The sequence below is a fragment of the Sceloporus occidentalis genome, unplaced genomic scaffold, assembly GCF_023333645.1.
Source record: "Sceloporus occidentalis isolate IW3139 unplaced genomic scaffold, rSceOcc1.0.p SCAF_57, whole genome shotgun sequence".
Lineage (NCBI taxonomy): Eukaryota > Metazoa > Chordata > Lepidosauria > Squamata > Phrynosomatidae > Sceloporus > Sceloporus occidentalis.
The window spans coordinates 1,605,765-1,632,528 of record NW_028317037.1 but is presented as its reverse complement, the minus strand read 5'-3'; the positions used below and the strand labels follow the sequence as shown (position 1 = coordinate 1,632,528).

At 44.6% G+C, this 26,764-nt stretch overlaps 2 protein-coding genes across 2 annotated transcripts in view; both read right to left on the bottom strand.

Moving 5' to 3' along the window:
* Positions 1-2,287: 2,287 nt before the first annotated feature.
* Positions 2,288-26,764, bottom strand: part of LOC149287671 (uncharacterized) — a 432,704-nt gene continuing 408,227 nt past the window's right edge. Inside the window, exon 3 of the mRNA XM_089492544.1 lies at positions 2,288-3,409. Coding sequence (XP_089348670.1) covers positions 2,349-3,409 — 1,061 coding nt within the window. The 3' untranslated portion in view covers positions 2,288-2,348. The remainder of the gene's footprint in view (positions 3,410-26,764) is intronic.
* The window catches only part of LOC149287677 (uncharacterized), a 29,428-nt gene continuing 23,494 nt past the window's right edge, over positions 20,831-26,764 (bottom strand). The window contains exons 2-3 of the mRNA XM_089492514.1: positions 22,203-22,457; positions 20,831-22,121 (exon numbers count right to left, since the gene is read on the bottom strand). Coding sequence (XP_089348640.1) covers positions 21,813-22,121; positions 22,203-22,457 — 564 coding nt within the window. The 3' untranslated portion in view covers positions 20,831-21,812. The remainder of the gene's footprint in view (positions 22,122-22,202; positions 22,458-26,764) is intronic.

Sequence of the window (26,764 nt, the reverse complement as noted above, 5' to 3'; positions counted from 1 at the left end):
TTATAATATTTGATATGTGTTTACCTTTTTTGTCCATCATAATTTTATCTATTGCATTGTTATCCATCCTTAACCCAGGAGATTTATTGTCTGCCTTAAAACAATTGTTTAATTGGTTGTATAAAAACCAATCCTTCATGTTTCCTCTTTCATTAAGTTCTTCCATAGATTTCATATTGTATTTTCCTTCTGGTGTTTTGTTTATTAAATCTCCATATCTTAGCCATGGAGTATCTTTGTCCTTTGTTCTATTATAATAGGCTTCTTGCAATGACACCCAAAATTGATGTCTCATTTTATACCATATTTTAAGCAATGATCTTCTTATAACATGATGGTTAAAAGTATTATCATCTTTTGGTTTTGTATACCACATATATGCATGTATACCAAGATTCAGGTTAGCTTTTTCTATATTCAATAAAGTCTTGTTTTCTAATTTGAATCATTCTTCTAGTCATTTGAGACAAGCTGAATAATAATACAGCTTAAAGTTTGGTAAGTTACATCCCCCCTTGAAGCAAAGATCATTTACTAAGGCAACCATAACAGTTTCGACTCCGTATCCCATCCTGAAGCCAGTTTGAAATGGGTCCAGATAATCTGTCTCATCCAAGACCGCTTGGAGATGAAGAGCAACTATCCTCAAAATTATGTTGGTTAGAAATGGAAGATGGGAGACCGGTCTGTAATTGTTCATCTCCAAGGGATCTAGGGAGGGCTTTTCCATAAAGGGCTGTAACACTGCTTCTTTTAAGCATGATGGAAAATAGCCCTAACTAAGAGATGTATCTATGATATATCTCAGGTGATATAAAAAGGGCAAGGGTCAGGAGGGCAAGTTCTCCTCTTCACACTTACAAGGAGCTTGTCCACATCCTCAGTACTCAGATTCAAATTGATCCAGTATGATCTTACTCATGGACACCTCACTTATAGCCTCTGCAATAATGCTGATGTCCAATTTGGCTCTTATCTGAGAGATATTATCTGTGAAATAGTCATTTAAAGTATCATAGTGAGCTGTGGAAGGCTCTCATAATGGGTTCCGGGAGGAAGGTGCCTGAAACAGGTCCCAGATCCAACCCCCCCCCCCCGACTTCAGCAGTCCCTTTATGCTTCTCTTCCCTTGGCACTTTCATTCCTTTATTCCTTCCTTCTCCTCTTTTAACATACATTGCTTCAAGGGGGTCCAAGGCCCTTTCAGCGTGATCCCAGAACCATGAGATTCCCCCAAATGAATGAGGGCTCTCCCCACTTCCCGCCCTCAGAGCAGCTTCAGGGGCTGAGAGTCTACATGCGCAGATGCCCCAAAGACCCCTTCTCAGCATGCGCAGGGATCGTAAGGCCTTTGCTCCTGCCGCTGCTTATTCCGCTGGCGGCCTTTGGAAGAAGGGAAGGACTACGGCCTTTTTTCCTTCCTTCCTTCCTTCTGGAATGGAGCCCAAGCTGTGCAGCTCGACTCAGGAGGGAAAGGCTGGGAAGTCTCTGCTTTGTACATATAGTTCTGTCTCTCTGAGTATATATGTGTGTTTGCCTCTGTTTTTATGTCTGGGAAAGGAGCTGAGGGCTGAGGAGAGAAGAAAGGGTACATTTTGTGCAAATGCAGAATTTCTGTACACCAATGAGTCCAGTGTGTTGAAACAACAAAAACTTTATTTCAAACACATAATCAGAAATTCAGTGTTTAAGTCAGAGCTGCCCTCCCCAAACCAAACATTAAAACCCCAAAACCTAAAACATCACACTCGTCCAAACCTGGCCCCCACCTCCAATTCCCACAGTCTCTGCCCCACAGATAACAAAGCCCCCTTTGCCATTCCCACAAACTAGCCCTTTCTGTTAATACCTGTCCCCAACTTTCTTCAGCCAACATCAAACAAATTCCAAATGCTATCATTCCCATAACTATTCTAACCAGCTGCAGCCAATCCCACACCTCTGTCTAGCTAACCTATTCCACCACCATGATCCCCACTCAAATTTATAAACGAAAGCAATAATCTATAATAAAGGCAATTAAAACCTCAAAATAACAAAATATAATTGAAAAACATAAACAGGCATATGGACACACAAACCTAACACACGAAATCACAAGGGCTTTTTCTTATCACCACAGGATTTAAAATACATTCTTTGTTTTCCTTCTTGATAAATATAATGTTAGTTCATTTCTGGGATTTGTGTGGCTTCTCTCCTGTGTGGACTCTTTGATGTGCCAATAGGTATGACTTTGAAGAAAAAGATTTCCCACAATGCTGGCATTTGTGTGGCTTCTCTCCTGTGTGGACTCTCTGATGTCTCACTAGGTTTGACTTCGAAGAAAAACATTTCCCACAATGCTGTCATTTGTGTGGCTTCTCTCCTGTGTGGACTCTCTGATGCGCCAATAGGTATGACTTGGAAGAAAAACATTTCCCACAATACTGGCATTTGTTTGGGTTCTCTCCTGTGTGGACTCTCTGATGCACCAGTAGGTATGACTTGGAAGAAAAACATTTCCCACAATCCTGGCATTTGTATGGCTTCTCTCCTGTGTGGACTCTCTGATGCACCAATAGGTATGACTTTGAAGAAAAACCTTTCCCACAACGCTGGCATTTGTATGGCTTCTCTCCTGTGTCGGCTCTCTGATGCACCAATAGGTATGATTTTGAAGAAAAACATTTCCCACAGTGCTGGCATTTGTATGGCTTCTCTCCTGTGTGGACTCTCTGATGTATCACTAGGACTGACTTTCGAGAAAAACATTTCCCACAATGCTGGCATTTGTATGGCTTCTCTCCTGTGTGGACTCTCTGATGTGCCAATAGGTATGACTTGGAAGAAAAACATTTCCCACAATCCTGGCATTTGTTTGGGTTCTCTCCTGTGTGGACTTTCTGATGTGCCAATAGGTATGACTTGGAAGAAAAACATTTCCCACAATGCTGGCATTTGTTTGGGTTCTCTCCTGTGTGGACTCTCTGATGTGCCAATAGGTATGACTTGGAAGAAAAACACTTCCCACAATGCTGGCATTTGTATGGCTTCTCTCCTGTGTGGACTCTCTGATGTGCCAATAGGTATGACTTTGAAGAAAAACATTTCCAACAACGCTGGCATTTGTATGGCTTCTCTCCTGTGTGGACTCTCTGATGTGCCAATAGTTGTGACTTCTGAGAAAAACCTTTCCCACAATGCTGGCATTTGTATGGCTTCTCTCCTGTGTGGACTCTTCGATGCATGACAAGGACTGACTTGTAGGCAAAACACTTCCCACAATGTTGGCATTTGTATGGCTTCTCTCCTGTGTGGACTCTCTGATGTATCACTAGGTGTGCCTTTGAAGAAAAACATTTCCCACAATGCTGGCATTTGTAAGGCTTCTCTCCTGTGTGGACTCTCTCGTGAGTGACAAATTCTTCTGTAAAGGAGGACAATGACAGACAAGACTGAATGTCAGTGTTAAGAGAGGAAAGGGTTACGCCAAGATTTAGCCCCACCTTTATCCCTCCCTATTTGAGATTAAATTAATAATGTTGGTGTGAGTGACCTGAGCATGACCCTGTTCTGGATGCCCCAAATCCATATAATGACTGTATCCTTACTCAGAGCTACCAAAGAAGAAATTGAAGGGGAACTGTCATGAGGAAATCAGTAGAAGCAGATAGTCAGGCATTTGAAAAATATTCCAATATATATATGTAAAAATTCTTTGATTGAAAAGTGGCATCATTTCCTGTGAGACTGCCATAGAGTCTTGAGTCAGAGCACATGGCATGATGCAAGCTAACTGCAGAGGAAGCTTCATGCTGTGTGGCACCAGGAGATGACTCACAACCAATACAGTATACAGCGCACATGTGGATTGATGTGGGTTGGAGTTGTGTGTACAAGAGATTGTGAAGTTGATGAAAGTCAGAGAGGAGAGGTGGTACATATTTGTTTTCTATTGCAACTCAAGCTAAAGAACCTCCAAGGACTTGGAGGAAATCAACTGGGTCTGTGAGTTATTTTTAAGTGTGGAAAGTGGTTAATGCATTGCCAATGCCTATATCTGGAGATTTGCTACTGTACTCTGCTATGTTATTATTGAACTCTGGGAGTGTCGCCTTCAGACTGTGCTATACATTGGCTTTGAATGGGACCAGAATTCAGACCAGAATTCAGAGCCAAGAAGGACCTGAGAGCCGGTGTGACAATCCTTTTTGGCTGAAGTGTTTCCACCAAGCACCCATTTCATTTAAATCAGTTTCAGACAATTCTTTCCCCACCCAAGAAACAGGCTAAAGCAATTCCAAGTTATGGAACAACTTGCCGGAGGAGATACGTCTTAACACCACCTTGGATGCTTTCAAGAAAGGACTTAAGACGGATCCCTTCCGGCAGGCTTACCCAGCTGACCTCTTGTAAAGAACTTAAGGAAAAATTCCACTTCTGATCACAACTGTGCATTTTAAATGAATTTTTTATTTGTCCCAAATTGAGTTTTAAGCGTTTTGTTGTTTTACTGTGTGTAAATTGGATGCTATTGTTGTTTTGTGGCTATTTTACGGTTGTAATACCGCCTCACTCCATTGAGAGAGGCAGGTAAATACAAATAAAACTTATTATTATTATTAGCAGTATAATCTGTGAGGTTGGTGGCTGCCTCCCAATCCCCAAGGCCCCTCTCCTGGCCCTTCCCAGAGGTCCCTTTCTCTCCGCACAGAGCTAGGAAATCCTGGCTTTGCTCCTGCCTTCCCCTCCTGGCTCCCATAGGCCTAGAATCATAGAGATGGAAGAGACTACGAGGGCCATCCAGTCCAACCCCATTCTGCCATGTAGGAATCAAAGCATCCCTGACAGATGGCCATCCAGCCTCTGTTTGAAGATCTCTAAGAAAGGAGACTCCACCAAAATCTCAGAGGGAGTTTGTTCCACTGTCGAACAGACCTTACTGTCAGGAAGTTCCTTCTAATGTTGAAGTGGAATCTCTTTTACTGCAGTTTGCATCCATTGTTCCGTGTTTTAGTCTCTGGAGCAGCAGAAAACAAGCTTGACATTCCTTCAAATATTTAAACAGGGCTATCATATCACCCCTTAACCTTCTCTTCTCCAGCCTAAACATCCCTAGTTACCCAAGTCGTTCCTCATAGTTTCCAAATCCTGCACCATTTTAGTCACCCTCCTTTGGACATGCTCCAGTTTCTCCACATCCTTTTTGAATTGTGGTGCCCAGAACTGGACACAATATTCCAGGTGAGGCCTGACCAAAGCAGAATACCATGGCACTATTACTTCCCTTGATCCTCACACTATACTTCTATTGATGCAACCTAAAATCGCATTGGCCTTGTTAGCTGCCGCATCACACTGTTGACTCATGTTTAACTTGTGGTTTACTTGGACTACTAGATCCCTTTCACACGTAGTTTCATTCAGCCAGGTGTCCCTCATCCTATATCTGTGCATTTCATCTCCCTCTTAAGCCTGATCTCCTTCCCTTTCTCCCTCCACTCTCCAACCTTCCTTCTTGCCCATCTGCGCTGCTTCAGTATTTCACCTTCACCATCTCTTTCCTGCCTTTCTGTTTTTCATATTCGCTCCTTCTCTCTATCACAGACACACACCCATTTATGTGATGCATAAAAGGGACACTTTGAGGCTCATTTGTTGAGAAAGGCAGGATAATCCATATACAAATTACTCATTGGGAAAGGCAAAGCAAGGGGGCTGGGACCTGGACTTCTGTTTTGGTGAGGATCAAGCACCAGGGAGCAGTATTAAGACATCTCTAAGACAGGGATGGGCTACTGTTGGGGATTGGGGGTGTCACATTGGCCCCCTGGGGATCTCAGGGGCAACTGCACATTGTATTGCTTTAAAATAGGAATAAAGTTTTTTGCCTCAGTATCCCATTGCATCCCTTTGGGGAAGTGAAGCAGAACCTCAAAAGGCTGGAAGAGGGCCAAAAAAGGAAACATACTCAGGGATGTGCTACCATTTCAATGAGAAATGCATTACTGGTAATCTCCATGCTGTCTTCCTACAAAATCCTAGCATTGGTGAGATATCTGGGGGCGGAATTTAGTTTCAGAATTAAAAAGTCCTTTACTTCCACCAAAAGGTTTATTGAGAAACTCAGGCAGAAGGGTCCATTAATAAGTCTAAGCTGTCTCTGAAGCGTCTAAACCTTTTCCCTCCGTCATTAACTACCTTCACACTCCTCCCTTTTCCTCCCCTTCAGCCCCTAACCAGCCCGGCTGCCAAGGTACCTCTTGCCTTCTTCTTCCACCGTTCACATGCGCCTCTCCCCCCAGGGGCATGTCTGCCACCCAGAGTTCACAGACCAGGCAGTTAATAGCCTCCACATCTGCTTCCCTTCCCCGAAGCCACTCTAGGCCCCAATATCCTTACCAACTACTTAAAACTACTAGCATTTAAACTACTAACATTCTCCCCTAAACCCCAATACTATTCGGATGAACCACAGAACCTGCTTCTGACAATTGGCAGTTTACAATGCAGTATTTGGAATCCTTATAAAGTGGAGAGCAATAGTGCCTCACTAAACTACAAATTCAAATATTCTACAGGATGTTGCTATCACAATTAAACTACGCTTCAAAGGGATCTAGGACTCTTAGTAGACTACAAGTTGAACTTGGACCAACAGTGTGATGCGGCAGCTAAAAAGGCCAATGTGATTCTAGGCTGCATCAATACGAGTATAGTTTCTAGATCAAGGGAAGTAATAATGCCGCTCTATAGAGCTTTGGTCAGGCTTCACTTGGAATAATCCTGTGTTGAGTTCTGGCCTCCGAAATTCAAAAAGGATGTTGACAGGTTGGAACATGCCCAGAGGAGGGCAACCAAAATGGTGAAGGATCTGGAAACCATCAAGCCCTATGAGGAGCGGCTTAGAGAGCTGGGTATGTTTACCCTGGAGAAAAGAAAATTAACAGCGGATATGATATCCATGTTTAAATATTGGAAAGGGTCGTATTGAAGATAGAGCAATCTTGCTTTCTGCTGCTACAGAGAAAAAGAGACACCACAATGGATGCAAACGACAGAGAAAGAGGTTCCACCTAAACATTAGGAGGAACTTTGGGACAGTAAGAGCTCTTCGACAGTGGAATATGCTCCCTTAGAGTTTGGTGGAGTTTTCTTCTCTGGAGGTTTTTAAACCGAGGCTGGATGGTGCTTGGAATGTGTATTCCTGCATGGCAAAAGTGGGTTGAACTGGATGGCCCTTGTGGTCTATTCCAACTCTATGATTCTATAATGCTAGTGGATTCCGGTTCCTTACCCACAGAGGCCACGTTCTCATAATTCTCCATCATTACAGAACTGTACATAACTCTCTGCTTCTTCGTCAACAGTTTCCATTCGTCCTCAGTGAAATATACTGCCACATCCGCAAAGGTCACCTGCAACAGAAAATAGCCCTCATCCACAGAGTGACAAAGCAAAAGGGGAGGAAAACACATGGTGCGTCCAAATATTATTTGATCACTTTAGAATTCAGTCCAGGAAATAAATTTTAAATGCTGTCAGCAAGAAAAAAGCTACTGCCTTTGAGATCCAGTTTGTCTCGAATCTTTTCAATATAATATGCAATATAATCAACAATATAATTTAGGCCATGGCTGGGATATTGATGATGGATTAGGATACTGACTATCCCAACACATACAGTACATTTAGCCACCAAAGAATTATGGTGCATTTAGACATTTCTTGCCAGATTTCGGAGGCAAATGTCATTTTTATAAAGCAGTTCTGGGGAGCACTCTGGGCTTAAGGGTCACTGGGCCCACCCCCAATTTATATCCAGAGACATTCTCCCATAGCCTCCATTTCATTGATGGGAAAAACAAGACACATGTGGACAAGCAACCCAGAAGGCAGTGAAGATGGCCAAAGTTGTTTATGAGGAAGATCACACAAGCTAGGAAAGGCACAGCAGTTTGCTTTTGCATCAGCCTCCTGGGAAGGGCCATATCCAGTCTCCCTCATTCCTCTCCTCTCCCCACTTTTGAGTTGATAGACTGTAAACTCAATGGCGCAGTGGTTAAATGGTGGCGCAGTGGTTAAATGCCTGTACTGCAGCCATTCACTCAAAACCACAAGGTTGCGAGTTCAAGACCAGCAAAAGGGCCCAAGCTCGACTCAGGCTTGCATCCTTCCGAGGTCGCTAAAATGAGTACCCAGACTGTTGGGGGCAAATTAGCTTACTTGCTAATTAGCTTACTTGCTGTTCACCGCTATGATCTTTGGAATAGCGGTATATAAATAAAACAAATTATTATTATTAATTATTAATTGCACTCAGGAACTGAAGTGAGCTACGAAAGGGGAAAGTGGGAGGAGGATAGACCAACTGGGACATTTTTAAACGCCCCTGAATACGTGGGGTGACAGAGGATTAACCAGGACTGTCTCTGCCAAACTCGGACAGTATATTATTTGCTTCCACTCATAAATTGGCCCAGCAGTGACACAGATGAAGCTATTAGGATAGTGACTCACCAAAGAGCTGTTGTACTTCGGCATTCTCTTTATGTTGGAGCCCAACTCCCTCCGCTTGGCCTCTGTGTTGGCCATCAGGTGGGCAGGGGGTCCTGGTGGCCCTGTTCTTGGTCACTTCCAGCAAGAGAGGCCCCAAAAGCCGTGTACAAGGAGGCCGAGATGAGGTTCCTGAGAAAAGGGAGCAGGGTTAGGATTGGCTTGGCAAGAAACCCTGCAGCACTCAAAGACACAGAGAACAGCATCGTGCTGGTGACATACACAGGTGACATATGCCTCCTTTGGACCAATGCAGAGGTAGGCATCCCCTTCCTCCCTCTGTACCAAACGAAGCTTCCCAGACCTAGGATAGATTCACTGCTGCTCCCCTACACAACAGATACTCCATGCCTTCTTAGAGTGGTGGGGGATCAGGGGATGTGGAATTTGAGAGGGCCCTGGTTATGTCCCCGTAGTTAGATGTGAAATGAGGGCATCATAAATAAATAAATCATCTGCTGAAAGCCCCAGAGGTCCCCAGTGCTTTTCCCCATCATCAGCCCTTTTCCCAAGAAGGCTGCATTTGCACTATAGAAATAAGGCACTTTGACACCGGTTTAACCACTCAATGCTATGCAATCCTGGGATTTTACATTCTCTGCTAGAGAGTTCTCATGCCACAAAAAACTACAAATCCCAGGATTCCACAAAATGGAGCCAGGAGAGTTAAAGTGGTTTCACACTGGATTATTTCTTCAGTGCAGATACAGCCAGAGTCGCTTGTAAAAGGGTAGAAGCGCCCAAGTCTTGTTTAATTCTTGGTAATATGAGTTATTCTGGTCTGTCTCCTTCCTTCTTCCCTGAAAATCTATTATTAAGGAAACTGGGGAGACTTTAAAACCTCCCAAAGTTGCCACTTTTGGCCTTTTTTGGGGAACTAGCCTCCTCTTACGAGCCAAATCCCAAAGTTTGTTAAGAATAAGAATAAGGCTTGTGTTAAAACTATCCTCCCCATTTCTGATCCCTTTTAAAACCCATGTTCCCCAGAAGGATCAGAGCTGTGTAATAAGAAAACCCTCTCAGAAAAGAGACACAAAAGACACACAAAGGGACACACTTCCTTCCTTTTGGCCCAAGGAGCCTGGCCTCCTTCTCTCTCTGGAGCCTCAGGAGAGAATGAGATTCCTCTGTTCAACTGAGGCTCAGAGAAGGTTCTGGAACATTATTCCCAACGGTCACAAGCAGCACAAAATGGCCTCCAGAACAGAAAATGGCCACCAAGACACAAAATGGCCACCTCCACCTCAGTGCTTGGCAGTTGGAGGCCTCAGCACAGAAGTGAAGCCTACCTCTTCCAGGCCTTGTTCCTCTCCCCTCCTTCCTTCCCTCCTTGTCTTTGTCTCTCTCCTTCCTCCTTGTCTCTCTCTGACCCCTTCTCACTCTCTGCTCATCGCTCACTCTTCCTTGCGCAGAGCTAAATAGAGAGGCAGAAGCTCCTTCCTTCTTCCAAGGCTTCCAGGCCTTGTCCCTCTGATCCCTCTCCACTCCTCTCTCTCTCTCTCTCACTCCTTCCTTCCTTGTTTCTATCTCTCTCTCTCTCTTTCTTTCTTTCCTTCCTGTCTCTCTCTCTCTCTCTCTGTCCCTTTCTCACTCTCTGCTCCTCACTCACTCTTCTGCGCACAGAGCTAAATAGAGAGGCAGAAGCTCCTCCCTTTCTTCAGTCTGGCCAATGGGGGCAGAGGAGCTGGAAGTCCCCGCCCCCTGCCCCACCCTAACAGGCTCCTCCTGCAGTTAATATGGAACAAGGCAGGAGGGACTGAGGGACCCTGGAGCCCCAGCCACAGGGACACTGGCCAAAGGCACACATTCCCAAAGCCCAAGACCCATGAGATGGCAGCCCTATGCAGGGCAGGACCCTCCTCTCTCTGGCCCTGTGGATGCTGGGAGATCCAGTCCAGGGAATGCACTGTAAAACCCATTGGCAAGAGGAAAGGCTACTACTACTCTCTGATGTCTCACTAGGTGTCAGAACCTGTTATTAAGATCAGTTATAAGGTTATATCTTTTCAGTTCATATACATTCACTTGATTTTAAAACCTCCCAAAGGAGCTACTTTTGGCGTAGTTTGGGGGACAATCGTCGTCTCAGTGGCCCTCCTATTAGAGACCCCTCCTCTTTTGACCCAAATCCTATATGTGGCCCAAAACCCCTTTGTTAGGAAGCGAACACCGAATATCTCAGGAAGGCTCTATATCTGTGAGGGTTGGAATCCTCTGATCAATGGCCCACAACCAAACGTATACCAAAAGTAGAAAGTCTATTGTGAGAGCATTGCAGTAGTGATCTGTAACACTTTTTTGCAGAGTCTGAGGCTTCAGAGAAAAATGTACACTTTTAATATTATTATTATTATGATTAACCTTTATTTATAAAGCACTGTAAATTTACACAGCGTTGTACATACAAAAGCGCCCCCTCCTTTCTCCCCCTGCTAGTTCCCCACCCCAGACACACTTAGCCAGGTCCCCATCACAACCCAGCCTCACTCAAGACATTTGCAACATTGCCAGCTAGTTGTCTAAAACAACCTTCCTAAGCAGTTAATAGGGCCCCACTTAGAAACTAACACCAACTTTAATATTCTTCCCATATACTCTCCACCCCCCACCCCCCCCCCCAACATCTTAGCTAACAGAACAATATAGGTCAGATATCTCAAAACATACATGAAGTGATTATATAGCAACTGAATATATACAGCATTATAACTAGGGTTGCCATCCCGGGGGACCTCAAAACTGGGAAAAAATGTAAGACAAAGCTTAAAATGTTGGACATTTTTTAAAAATTCCCTGGCCAGGAAATTAACCAAAAAAAAGGTCCTACATTTTTAAACCTTCTCCAAGGCCTTGCTGGGCCTGGGAGACAGCCTCTCCCAAGCCGCTCGAGGACTCTAGGGCCCCGCTGGGGCCTGGGAGACTCTGTAGGCAAGAGGTGCACCATGTTAAGAACTGCATTAAGCAAACTTAGGCTGCTGCCACACTGCTTTCACTCTCATCACTCCATCCTATGGAATCCTGGGATTTGTAGTTTGTTGTGGTGCCAGGGCTGGGCTTTGAAATCTCAGACATAAGAGAGGCAAAAGGCTTGGGCTGCATCTACACTGCAGAAATCATCTGGTTTGAGACCACTTTAACTGCCTCAGCTGAATGCTATGGAATTCTGGGAATGGTGGTCTGTTCCAGAACCACAGCAGAATGGCAGTTAAACCCCTGGAAAGCTATCTGACCAAGGAGACCAATGCCCTCACCCCAAAATGTAGGGCACCCAAGCAAAAAAATGTAGGACATGGCCAAAAATAAAAGCTAAAAACACCCATGTAATTATAAATCCATGCTTCTTAGCCATGATCCAAATGGAGGACATTTTGAAATGTGACAGAAGAGGACATGTCCTGGAAAAGGAGGAGGATGCCTGGTCACCTTGTCTCTGGTCCAAAATACACTGCAGAAATAAAACAATGCTGGGCTGAAATGCCCAGAGTTCCTCACCAAAGCTGCATCCACACTGAGGAAATAATCCAGTTTGAGAATGACTTAACTGTCCTGGGTTAGTGCTGGGGAATGCTGGGAATTGTAGTACACTGTGGCCCCAGAGCTATCTCTGACAGGGAGTCCCATAACCCTCCAAACGTAGTTGAACTGCAGTGCCCAGAATTCCTCCCCAGGTGCATCCACACTGAGGAAATGGTCCAGTTTGAGACTGCTCAGTGCTGGGGAATCCTGGGAATTGTAGTCTATTGTGGCACCAGAGCTCTCTGACAGAGAAGGCCAAATGCCTCAGACACCAGAATTCCAGAGCATTGAGCTTTGGCAGTTAAAGGGGTCTCAAAGTGCAGAGAGGGGGGAGAGAGAAAAGCCTGGGAGTGTGAATGAGCTTGGCTGTGGGGCTGCTCCGAGAGGAGGAGGGAGGGAGGGAGGGAGCCAAGGGAAGTGCCAGGACCATCCGGAGCAGCCTCCTCTCTTCCACCGCAGCCCCCAGGCAACGCCTCCTCTGTGGATTATTCAGGCTCCTTTTGTCAAAAGAGCTCTGGTGCCACAAGAAACTACACTTCCCAGAATCCTATAGCACTGAGTCATGGATGTTTAAGGGGGGAGTCAAACTATTTCTGCAGCCTTTGCTACCCCAAAGCCCTTCCTATTTACAAGCAAGACAAAAGCTCTTCCTTTACCAAGCCATTGAAAACCAACCCAAGCGGAGGGCTGATTGCTTCTTTCCCATTCGTCAGCTTCGGGATAAATTTGCATATTACAATTAAAGGTGTTTAGGGCCTCAAAAACGATACTGTGATAAAGAATTACAAGAATACTGACGCGGTAGACATTTAAAAGATGAGGCAATTAAACTCCCAGACAACATGAACGATTTATGGCCTTTTTTTCTTTTCTCACTCTAACCTGGAAAGTAAGGCTTCCTGAGGGTATATATACCAAGTGGGCTCACTCGGTATATAATAGCTCTGAGTGGCAGATGTTTTAAAGAGCTGCTCTCTAGGCTACGCCAGTGCGCCAGGTGGGGAGAGTGGCGCACAGCCGTGCGCGGAGGAGCGGACCCTGAACCGGGAACAAGGCGTGGGGGGCCCCCAAACCGGGCCGTGACCGTGAGGGGCCCCCCAAAAGAGTGATTGTCATGGGGGCCGCCGGGTTATGGCATCCCTAATTATAACTGATCTCAATAACAGGTTCTGACAATATCTCCCAAGGCCCCCTCCCTCCAGGACCCCCTTCCACTCTTCCTCTCAGTCTCTCTCTCTCCTCTGAAGGCCTCAAACTGCCAACTGCCAAGAGCTCAGGCAGAGGCAGCCATTTTGTGTTCTGGGGGCCATTTTGTGCTGTTTATGAGTATGGAGAATGTTCCAGAACCTTCTCTGAGGCTTCTCTTTCTCTCCCTGAGGCTCCAGAGACAGAAGGAGGCCTGGCTCCTTGGGCCAAAAGGAAGGAAGTGTGTCTCTTTGTGTGTCTAGTCCTCTCCTCTCTTGGGAGACTCTGTGGGGCCATGAGATTTTTTTGGGGAGGGGGGAATCTCAGAGAATCAAAGGGACGCTGTGACCATGGAACCTCAGAGTATGATCAAGATTGCAAGGTTCTTTCTGAGGAAGGAGAGGCAAACTAGGAGAGGCTACAGCCTTTTGCTTTTGCCTGAGCCTCCGGGAAGGGCCCCTCTTCTCCTTTCTCCTTGGCTGTCTTCATGGAGGACAGACTCCTTTTCCCCTTTGGACTCAGTTTGCAGCAATGGCAGTGAGCTCAAGAGAAGGGGATAAATTGGAAGAGGAGGAGGAAACTGTGGCCTTTGAAGAGCAGCTGAAAATGTGGGAGGGCAGTGGATGAATCAGGGGGAGGATCCCTGCCAAACTGGGAGAGTTGGTGGACATGCAAAAGGAGCTGGGCTGGAAATGGAGAAGGGGGCTTGCAAAATGACCTCCGTGGATGAGAAAGCTGGGCCAAGTCCATGAAATGAAATGGCCCAGTGAAATGGTGTCCATAGGAGCCAGTGTGGCATACTGGTTTGAGCATAGCTGAACTATGACTCTGTAGTTCAGATTTGGAATCCCAGCTCTGCCATGGAAGCTTATTGGGGGACTTTGGGCAAGTCACACTCTCTCAGCCTCATGAAAAGGCAATGGGAAAATTATTCTGAAGACATTTGCCAAGGAAACCCTGTGATAGGTCTGCCTTAGGGTCACTATACATTCAAAACGACTTGGAGACATGCAATAATAACAACAACAAAAGCAATGTCTATTATATAAAATGGCAAAAACAAGAGTTGCTCTTGGAATTTACATTGTGTTTCTATGTTTTGAAGCTTTGGATGGTTCAATCCATGGGTAAAGAAATCTGTAGATAGAGAGGTCCATCATTGTCCTCATCATCATCATCCTGAAAAAATAGAGACTAGAACCTGGAGCAATGGATGAATGCAAAGGAAAAGAGATTCCACCTCAACATTAGGAGGGACTTCCTGATAGTAAGGGCTGTTCGACAGTGGAACCAACTCCCTCAGAGATTTTGGTGGAGTCTTCCTCCTTGGAGGTCTTTAAACAGAGGTTGGATGGCCATCTGTCAGGGATGCTTTGATTGAAAGTTCCTGCATGGCAGAATGGCGTTGGACTGGATGGCCCTTGATGTCTCTTCCAACTCTGCGATTCTATGATTCTATGATCAAAAGTGTTAAAAATCAAACAGGAGAAAGGCACCACTGTTTTGTGCATTTTGGATGTTATTGTTTACAGTGTGACCAAAACACCTTCTCCTGGATATGCTTTCTAGATTCTAGGATACTACATTTTTTTTTAACTTTGGTGCTAAAAGGAAAAAAAAAATATAGGACCAACAACAATAACACAGATACAATTAAGAGACCTGACAAAATACAAATATTCACAAGCAACAAAACTTGTGAAACATACTAAGGCAGGGTACAGGCTGCCAGAAAGAGGCGCGTCCCTGGCCCTACTCTTTTCTCCGCAGAAGTGCCGCAACAAACAAATTGAGCAGTGCTGTTGTGGAGCAAAAAAGGATTGCACAGAAGCGGCTCCTTTTTGCGGTGCACTTCTGCCACCGCAAAGAGCCAGCGATGGCACGGGTACGTTGCAGTTGCGCCGCCCCGTTTGGAGGTGGCACATCTGCAACATCACCGTTATGCGCCGCGTCTGGTGGGTGCGCTGCAGCTGCGGCACCCTTATCACTTGCAAGGGTTGCCATCTGTGTGGGCACTCCACCTACCATGCAACCCTCACACGTGACGAGGGTGCCTCAAAGGCTTCCCATCCACCACAACTCCCCCCTCCATTGCTCATCTCCCAACCTAGAGACTGCATTCCAAACCTCTGAGAACCAGGCCCTCAAGGCCACCCGATAAGCGCCACCTGGAGCTAACAGTTACAACCCAGCTTTCCCTCTACAAGCCAAGCTAAGCCAACCTTTTCTCTGGCCCTTTGCTGTTAGTGTTGTTGTATTGTTTTTAATACTGTTTTTAACTGATTTTGTTGGAATGATTTTATATGCTGTTGTTCGCCGCTTTGATCAGGTTTTGGAAAAGCAGGATACAATTAAACTATATTATTATTATTATTATTATTATTATTAACCCTAGCCCCCATTATCCACAACTACTACATATCTGGTAGAATACACCAGGATTCTAACAAAAGGTCAATATGACTGATTGGTGGTCTCGATTTTTGGTTTATGGAAAAGCTCACTGATCAATCTAAAAGGTTGCGGGGGGGACTCTTCCTCTGCCTTTTGAAGAATGATGGTCCCCACTTATATATGATCTCAACAACATTGGAGCAGAAGTGGGCCTTCCTTTGTAATAGGATTCCCTTTCGATGACTGAACTCATGCAAAGAAGGTATCTCTGTCTTCTGAGTCCATCCCTGTTTTTATGTAATGTTGCCCTTTTACATCCCATGCGACCTTGAATTTTTTAAGTTGGTTTTTAAGGTTTAAGAAAAATCAGCATTAGTGACAAGACGACGCCCCGAGGAACGTCAGATTTAAGCTCCCTTTTAGAGGAGCAACTATCCCCAAGCATCTCCATCTGGAATCTGCTTGAGAGATAGGACCAGAACCACCACAACGCATTGCCCCTGATCCCCAATTCCCTCAGGCTTTCCATAAGGATGCCATGGTCGGTGGTATCGAAGGCCTCTGTGAGATCCAAAAGAATCAACAGGGTCACACTTCACATGTCGATGCTCAAGCAAAGATCATCTACTAAGGCGGCCATAACAGTTTCGACTCCGTATCCCACCCTGAAGCCAGTTTGAAATGGGTCCAGATAATCTGATTCATCCAAGACCGCTTGGAGTAGAAGAGCAACTGCCCTCTCAATCACCTTGTTTAGAAATGGGAAATTTGCTGTAATTGTTCATGTCCAAGGGATCTAGGGAGGGCTTTTCCATAAACGGCCGTAACACCGCTTCTTTTAAGCAAGATTGAAAATAGCCCTAAGAGATGCATTTGTGATACATCTCAGGTGATTCCTAAGTGCATCTCCTCCTTGGAGGACCAGCCATGAAGGGCAAGGGTCAAGAGGGCAAGTTGTCTTCTTCTTATTTCCAAGGAGCTTGACCACATCCTCAGTACTCACAGATTCAAATTGATCCAGTATGATCTCATTGACAGAGTCACTGGACACCTGACCTATGGCCTCTGCAATAATGCTTGCATCCAAGTCAGCTCTTATCATTTAAAGCAGGGGTCCTCAAACTCCGGCCCTCCAGATGTTTTGGACTTCAGCTCCAAGAATCTCAGATCATTGGCCAAGCTGCCAGGGAGGGCATTATGAGGTAGGAAGGAAATTTGCATGTGGATGGTGATTGGTTGAGGGACAAAGAGGAAGGAGGAGCCTTTTTGGGGCCCTGGAAGTCCATTCAGATTGACTGTAGACTACTGAGGTAGGAAGGAAATTTGCATATGTGCGGTGATTGGCTGAGGCTTCTGGGAGATGAAGTCCAAAACACCTGGAATGCTGGAGTTTGAGGACCCCTGATTTAAAGCATCACAGTGAGCTGTGATAGCTCTTACAATGGGTCCTGGGGGGTGAGTACATTAGTCTGGTCCAAGATACCCCCACCTCGCTTCAATAGTCCCATTATGCTTCTCTTCCCTTGGCCGTTTCACTCCTTCCTTCCTTCCTTCCTTCCTTCCTTCCTTCCTTCCTTCCTTTCACCTCCAGCCAGCCAGGCAGAGAGCTGAGCCAAGCCAGAAGCAACCCTTCTCTCCCCCAATTCCTCCAGGGGCCAAGGAAGGCAGCAGAGGCAAGGCAGCAGTGAGAGGGGCATGGCCAGGACTGTAGATCCCCCCAAGGCCAGAGGATGCCAGCCAGGAGACAGCCTTCTCCCTTAACATCCCTGGCTCCCAGTGTCAGGGACACAGTGGTGAATGGTGGGTGAGGCTGTGGGTGCCACTTTCAAGGGTCCCTTCAGTCTGCCCTGGGAACAACCCTCACCCGTCCGAGGACAGACAATGTCAACTGGCTGGTACCTTTTTCCTTGTGCACTTTTATTTCATATGTTCTTGGACAGATCTGTGGTGGGACACTTGGAGGGAGATGGGCATGGGCAAGGAGAATATGATTCAGATAGGAAATTGGGGGGGGGGCGATATTGACTGTTCAGCGGCTATACAAGATGTGCATGGTGCGCTAACAGGGTGAAATGTCGGTACAGCGGAAGGATAGATTGATCTTTGATATATATCTCCCCTTCCATTCACCTTGCTATTCCAAAAGAGCTGGAGAGCATACTAAACCAACCACAGAACCTTTCCCTGCTCTTGTGTAATGCCAGGTCAGTCAAAAATACAACGCAGATAGTCCAGGATCTCCTACTGGACAAAGAGGCTGACCTGGCTTGTTTCACAGAGACCTGGCTGGGTGATGATAGCTCAGCCACCTGGGATCAGGCCTTCCCAGCCGGGTTCTCCATCAGTGAGCAGATAAGGGGACGTCGCTTAGGTCCATAAAGACAATCTTGCTTTGGCCGGGATACCTATCCATATGATGGGCCACGTTGAATGTATTTGCCTCAGCATAAAGACTAAGGAAAGTCTGGGGATTCTGTTGGTTTAATGTCCACCCCATTGCTTAACAGACTCCCTAGCGGAGCTGACACAACTGGTCTTGGAGCTGCTGCTGGAGTCGCCTAGGCTTTTAGTCCTGGGCGACTTCCACATCTCCCTCGAGGCCGGTTTAACAAATGTATCTGGTGCAGCTCAGGAGTCCATGGTTAGCATGACAAACATGGGCCTTTCCCAGATAGTGTCTGAGCCCACGCACTGTGCAGGTCATACTCTCAATGTGGTCTTCTGTACGGAACAGGCACATCTGTGGCAGAGGTAGTCAATATCTCCACATTGTCATCAACCATGAATCATTTCCTGGTCAAGATGGGCTGAAGGCCACTATTCCCCAGTCGGGGGTGGAGGGCCTATTAAAATAGTCCGCCCTCAAAGGTTGATGGGACCCACTAGGTTCCCAAAGGCCTTAGAGGGTTTGATGGCTGGTAATGCCGGCGATTCTGTTGAAGCTCTGGTCAATATTTGGATATACCCCCCAAAAAATGTTGCTTCCAATGCTATTGAACCCTATCCTGTGTGATGCTTTCTATTTGACACCGGTTCTTAAATCCCTACATGGGCTGCCCATTAGTTTCCGTGCAAGATACAAGGTGTTGGTTTTAACCTTTAAAGCCCTACATGGCTTGGGTCCTGACTACTTACGGGAGGGCGTCCTCCCATAAAATCCTTCCGCAGACTCAGGTCCTCTGGAAAGAACCTGCTACAACTCAAGAAGACCAGACTTTCAGTGGTGAACCAGAGGTCCTTCTCATCAGCCGCTCCCAGGCTCTGGAAGGACCTCCAGATGAGATCTGTCATATTTCCACCTTGGAAGCCTTTAGGAAGGTTATTAAGATGGATCTTTTCCGGCAGGCCTTTCCAGGCTAGACTAGATCTATCTCCCTCCCGCTGACCCTTACCGTCATTACTGTTATGGAAATTGTTATTGATGTATCGTTCCTGCCCTCCCCTCTCACCTTTAGAAAATGACCCATTTCTTGCCCGAAAAAACTTTTTACTGTGTTGTGTTTTAATGTTTTAAATTTTCTTGTTTAATAGCTTTTTAGGGGTTGATTAATGTTTTTATAATTGGGAGAATGGTTTGGAGTTTGAGCTTTTTAATAGTATTTCTTAAATTGTATGTTATTTTATTACTGTAATCTGTTTTGATTCCTTTGAGAAAAGGCAGAATATAAACAATTATTATTATTATTTAATCCCTTCAAGGTGGTCCAAGGCCCTTTGAGTATGCTCCCAGAACCGGGGACAGGTGGATGTTTCTGGGGATGTGGGTCTCTATGTTGGCATTCCTCTGCAGGGTTGTTGTGAAGGAAAAGGTCAGTATTTGAGGGGGGGTGCCTAATCTGGACCCTGTGGGTCTCTAAGACAAGTTCCCAGGTTGCCAGGGGATTGCCAGAGCTTTGAGGTCTCTCCATCTCCCTCCTCTTGGCTTTGGCCTAGATTTTGGCTCTTCTCTCCCCCCCCCCCCCAGAGCCTCCTCCCCAAGGCCTCCAGAGAAAACTTCTCCCCCGAAAAATGTTGCTTCCAATGCTATTGAACTGTATCCTGTGTGATGTTTTCTATTTGGCACAAAGCTCTTCCCCAAATGAGGCATCAGAAGAGGGGCTTCTTTCCTTCTTATAATCCCCCAAGGGCCCCCCAGAAGATCCTCCAGCCATTAATCTGAATGAACAAGGGCTCTCCCACTTCCATCCCTCCCTCAGAACAGACTGTGAAGGCAGCCATGGCTTCAGGGGCTGAGACTGTGCATGCGCATATGGCCCCAAAGGCCCCTCCTCATCATGCTCAGGAATTGACAGGGCCTAGCTGCTGCTGCTTATTCTGCTGGCGGACTTTGCGGGAAAGGATGGTATGTGCCGGGAGTTCAGTGGCCTCCGGTTTCCTTCCCTCCTTTCTTCCTCTGAGGAGACCGCAATGGAGCCCAAGGTGCAGAGCTGGACTCAGGAGAGAAAGGCAGGAAAGGAAGGTTCTAGTTTGGAAATATAGCTCTCTCTGTGTATATTGTATGCATGTGTGTGTGTGTGTTTGCCTCTGCTGTTCTTATGGCTGGGAATGGAGCTGAGGACTGAGGAGAGAAGAAAGGGTCAGTTTTGGGCAAATTCAGAACTTCTGTGCATTAAAGAGTCCAGTGTGTTGAAACAGTAAAGAACTTTATTGAGAACACATAGAAATTCAATGTTTAAGACAGAACTGCCCACTCCAAAAAATACATTAAAACCCCAAAACCGAACACCCAACCCTCTTCTAAATTTAGCCCCCACCTCCAATTCCCACAGTCTATGCCCCACAAGAAACAAGACACCCCCCTTTGCCATTCCCACAAACTAGCTCTTTCTGTTAATACCGGCCTCCAACTTTCTTCAGCCAACATCCCACACATTGCAAAAGCTATCATTCCCATAACTAATAAAGCCAGCTGCAACAAATCCCAACCCCCCCCATCTACCTAACCTATACCACAACCCACAATCCCCAGCCAAATAGACAACCAAAAGTAATTATCTATACAATTAGCAAGGAAAACCTAAATTTAACAAAATACAACCTTAAAACATAAACAGACATATGGACAGACAAACCTTACAAGCAAAATCACAAGGACCTTTTCTTAGCACCACTGGATTGAAAATATATTTTTTTATATTTCTTTTTTATTTTTAATTAATATTTTTTATTCAAAATTTAACACATAAATGTAGACACATGTTTAACACATAAATATTTCCCCCCCCTTTTTTTAAACCACTTCCTATTTGGCCTCTATTTGGTTTCTTAAATAAGAATATTTACCTCCCCCTTTACTCATCTAAGTTCCTTTTCTAATCTAACTACTTATCATAGTATTAATATTAGTCCACATTCCTTCCATTTACATTTTTATAACAACAACAAAAAAGAAAAATACACTTACACACAGACACATGCAGACACACATAAAGACATATACAAAAGAAACACAGAGAAGAAATAGAATCCAGTTGCCTAACTATCAAATCCCATGACACTAATTTCCCCTTTTGATTGTTTAATATAGTGTATAAATGGTTTCCAATTTTTTTGTAAATCCTTCCAATTTTTTTCTTTCATCAGAGTAGTCAATTTGTCCATGTAAGCCATTTCCATTTCTTTTTCAAGCCAGTCCTTACATGTAGGAATTTTATTGGTTTTCCATTTTCTTGCTAGAACCAATCTTGTTGCCGCAACTAAGTAAGTTACCAAATTTCTGTATTTCTTATTATTTCCTTATTTCTTTATTATTTTCTAAATTTATCATATTTAATAAATATAACTCCAATCTCAGTCCAACCTTAAATCCTATTTTTTCCTATTTTCTTATTAATTTTGAACCAATTTTTCTTTTTCCTTTTCCCCCCCACTGCTCCCATAACTGGCAAAAAAAATTCCTATTTGGTCTCTGTAAATTTTATATATTTTTATATATTTTAGCCAATTGGTCAATCAAACAGTTGTAAATTAAAGATCTTAGCCCTCTGGTGCTTTTGGGGGGAGGGGGAAGGCACATAAGGCCTTAAATAAGGTAAGTGATCTAGGTGGTCCTCCTATTTACTTTAATTTGTGTATAAAAGTAATTATCTGATGGGGATTAAACCAACTAGCTTTTAATGATTCTAAATCTAAATATAATTTTTGTATTACTAATCGACAAAAAAAATATTAGATCACTACTAGGATTTGTGTGACTTCTCTCCTGTGTGGACTCTCTGATGTCTAACTAGGCTTGATTTCAATGAAACACATTTCCCACAATGCTGGCATTTGTATGGCTTCTCTCCTGTGTGGACTCTCTGATGTATCACTAGGTTTGACTTCAGAGAAAAACATTTCCCACAATGCTGGCATTTGTATGGCTTCTCTCCTGTGTGGACTCTCTGATGTGTCACTAGGTTTGACTTCCGAAAAAAACATTTCTCACAACGCTGGCATTTGTATGGCTTCTCTCCTGTGTGGATTCTCTGATGTGTCACTAGGTGTGACTTCTGAGGAAAACATTTCCCACAATGCTGGCAGTTGTGTGACTTCTGTCTAGTGTGGACTCTTTGATGCATGACAAGGACTGACTTGTAGGCAAAACATTTCCCACAATGCTGGCACTTGTATGGCTTCTCTCCTGTGTGGACTCTCTGATGTTTCACTAGGTCTGACTTCCCAGAAAAACATTTCCCACAATGGTGGCATTTGTATGGCTTTTCTCCAGTGTGGACTCTCTGATGTGTCACTAGGTTTGACTTCCGAGAAAAACATTTCCCACAATGCTGGCATTTGTATGGCTTCTCTCCAGTGTGGATTCTCTGATGTCTCACTAGGTTTGACTTCTGAGGAAAACATTTCCTACAATGCTGGCACTTATGTGACTTCTTTCCTCTGTGGACTCTCTGATGACTCAAATGTTTTTCTGTAAAGAAGGACAACGACAGATGAGACTGAAAATCAGAGTTAAGAGAGGAGGGTATTGCCCCATGATTTAGCCCTAATTAACCCCTCCTTATTAGAGATTAAATTAAGAAAGATTCTGTGAGTAACCCAAGCATGACCCTGCTGCTTATGCCCCTAAATCAATGGAACGATCATATCCTTACTTATAGGAGCTAGCAGAGAATTGGGACTGCCCTTAGGGAATCAGTGGAAGCAGATAGTGAGACGAAGGATATTCTATTAACCATGTGCAAAAATACTTTGATTGACAGGTGTCATCATATCCTGTGAGACTGCCACAGAGTGCTGAGTCAGAGCCCAAGGCATGATGCAAACTAACTCCAGGAGATGACTCACAACCAATACTGTATACAGCTTACATGAATATTAGTGTGGATTGGATTGGAGTTGTGTGTACAAGGAAAGGTGAAGTTGATGGAAGTCGGAGAGGAGAGCTTGCAAATATTTGTATTATTTTGCAACTCAAGATAGAGAATCTCCAAGGATTTCGATGAAATCAACTGTGTTTGTGTCTTATTTTTAAGTGTGAAAAGTGGTCAGTGCATTGCCGATATCTACATATCTGGATATTTGCTTCCTTACTCTACTATGCTATTTCTGATCTGCATCTGGGAGTGTCACCCTCAGATTGTAGTGTGCACTGGCTTTTGAACGCAATCGAAATTTAGAGCCAAGAAGGACCCGAGAGCCAGTGTGCTAATCATTTTTTTCTGAGATTTTTGCACCAAGCACCCATTGTATGGGTTTCAGACCATTTTTCTCCCACAGGAAACATTCTAAAGTGATTTAAACCTTTTTGAACACCCGGTTACATGAATTTGTAACTGGTTGATCGGCCAAACCCAAAGGGCACTCAATAATGGCTCCATTTCATCCTGGAGAGAAGTGACCAGTGGGGTCCCACACAGTTCTGTCCTGGGCCCAGTGCTGTTCAACATTTTTATCAATGACTTGAATGACAGAATTGGGGGTATACTTATCAAATTTGCAGATGACAACAAATTAGAAGGAGTAGCTAATACCCCTTAGAACTGGATCAAACTTCAGAATGACCTTAATAGATTAGAAAGTGAATTTCATAACAGAGAAATGTAAGGTACTGCACTGAGGGCAGAAAAATGAAATGCACAGATATCGGATGGGTGATACCTGGCTGAACATGTGAAAGGGATCTAGGAGTCCAAGTAGACTACAAGTTGAACATGAGTCAACAGTGTGATGCGGCAGGTAAAAAGGCCAATGCAATTCTAGGCTGCATCAATACAAGTATAGTGTCTAGATCAAGGGAAGCAATAGTGGCACTCTATTCTGCTTTGGTCAGAGCTTACCTGGAATATTGTGTCCAGTTCTGAGTACCTCAATTTAAAAAGGATGTTGAGAAACTGGAGAGTGTCCAAAGGAGGGGGACCAAAATGGTGAAGGGTCTAGAAGCCATGTCCTATGAGGAATGACTTAGGGAGCTGGGTATGTTTAGCCTGGAGAAGTGAAAGTTAAGAGGTGATGTGATAGCCCTGTTTAAATATTCAAAGGGATGTCATATTGAGGAGGGAGCTAGCTTGTTTTCTACTGTTCCAGAGACTAGGACCTGGAACAATGGATGCAAGCTCCAGGAAAAGATATTCCACCTCAACATTAGAGATTCCTCCTCAACTGTTTGTCAGTGGAACACACTCCTTCCTCGGATTGTAGTGGAATCTTCCCCCTTGGAGGTCTTTAAACAGAGGCTGGATGACCATCTGTCAGGGATGCTTTGATTTGGATTTCCTGCATGGCAGAAGGTTGGACTGAATGGCCCTTGTGGTCTCGTCCAACTCTATGTTTCCTGCCCCCAAGCAACAATTATAGTATAAATATCTGCCCTGACTGGCTGTTCTTTGATGTCAGTCCAATTACAGACAGACAGTCTGTTGGTTTACATGGCTAAGCACCTCAATGCACTCGCCAACTCTACTTGTCGCAGGAACTCCTGACTTCTCTTCCCATTTCGAACCCTCAGCAAATGGAATCCAGATCCGCCTAGGTAAAGTATTAGCATTATGAAGGTCTTACATCTCTTGACCACTCCCATCTGTTATCCCACCTTCTAGTTCTTGTGGATGTGTTTGAAAGCACACGCATGTGTGTGTGTGTGTATTTTGCTTTTGCCCTAAATAAAACATAAAACCTATTTCAAATGCGTTGGGAGTTCTGTGTGCTTCCGGATCTGGTCTAGTTGGGCTGAATACTGAGGTCTCTCTTGCCCCAACCAAACTGTATGTCTCTTTTCAGCTAAATACTAAATTCCCCTAAAAGCATAGCACTTGCAGGTATCCTCCCCAGACTCAAGCATTTTGGATAACAAAGGGCCTCTGGAATCAACCATGAAACTAAGCAAGCTCAGTTAGGAAAAGAAACATTAGAGAACAAGCAGGTTTTGTGGCTCCCTTTCCTACCTTCATAGATATTACTCATAATTGCTAAATGGATCCCCTAAAGATGTCTGAAAAACAAGGATTTGAACTGGTTCTCAGAAGTTCACTCAATCCAGTTCTTAAAATCTGGCAGGTTGGTGGCTGCCTACCAATCCCCAAGACTCCTCTCCTGGCCCTTCCCAAAGGTCCCTTCCTCTCCGCACAGAGCTAGGTGATCCTGGCTTTGCTCCTGCCTTCCCCTCATGGATCCCAGAGGCCTGATCCCCTTCCCTTTCTCCCTCTGCTCTCCAACCTTTCCTCTTGCCCATCTGTAGAGCTTTACCATTTCACCTTCAGCATCTCTTCCTGGCATTTCTATTTTTCACATTCCTTCCATCTCTCTATCACAAACACAGAGTGTGTGTGAGGCATAAAAGGGACACTTTGAGGCCCATTTGTTGAGAAAGGCAAGATAATATACACTTAACTCATTGGGAAAGGCAGAGCAAGGAGGGTTGGAACCTGGACTCCAATTTTGGTGGGGATCTAGGATCGGAGACCACCCTTAAAAGAGCCTAGACATCTCTAGGAAAGGGATGGACTACTCTTGGGGATTGGGGGGTCACATTGCCCCCCAGGGGATCTCAAGGGCATCCCCACATTGTATTCCATTGAGGATGGATAAATAATTCTTTTGCCCCTCAATATCTGACAGCATCCCTTTTGCCCCTCTTCTCTGAGCCCTTGCAGGGACAAGGGAGCCATTTTACACAAGAAGCCTCTCCAGAGTCTCAAAAGGCTGAAGGAGGGGCCAAAAAAGGCAGCAAAATTGGTCAGGGATGGGCTGAGGAGCATTTGGAGCCAAAAAAACATTTTTCTCCATGGTTCCTTCCCACAAAATCCTAGAATTGACAGTTTTAAGATATGATATTTAGAATCCTTTGAAAATGGAGAGCAATAGTGCCTCACTAAACTACAAATTCAAATATTCTACAGGATGTTGCTATCACAATTAAACTATGCTTGAAAGGGATCTAGGACTCCTAGTAGACCACAAGTTGAATATGGGCCAACTGTGTGATGCAGCAGCTATAAAGGCCAATGTGATTCTAGGCTGCATTGATCCGAGTATTGTATTCTGCCACAGGGTTGTACTGGATGGCTCTTCTAGTTTCTTTCAACTTTATGATTCTGTTTTATACGTTAAGGGAAGTACTCTATTCTGTTATAGATTAAGAGAAGAACTCTATTCTGCTTTGGTCAGGCCTTCACTTGGAATACTGTGTCCACTTCTGGTCACCACAATTCAAAGTGGATGTTGAGAAGCTGGACTGTGTCCAAAGGAGAGCAATGAAAATGGTGAAGGGTCTGGAAAACATCAAGCCCTATGAGGATTGGTTTAGGGATCTGGGAATGTTTAGCCTGGAGAAGAGAAGGTCAAGAGTGGATATGTTAGCCCTGTTCAAATATTTGAAGAGATACTGAGGATGGAGCAAGCTTCCTTTCTGCTGCTCTAGAGCAAAGGACACAGAACAATGGACGCAAGCCACAAGAAAAGAGGTTCTACCTAAATATTAGGAGGAACTTCCTGACAGTAAGAGCTATTCAACAGTGGAATATACTCCCTCAGAGCATTGTGGCATCTCATTATTGTTGTTGTTATTATTATTATTATTAACTTCTAAAGCACTCCTTCTTTGAAGGTCTTTAAAGGTCTTTGAAGGTCTTTAAACAAAGGCTGGGTGGCCATCTGCTGGTGATGCTTTCAGTGTGTATTCCTGCATGGCAAGGCG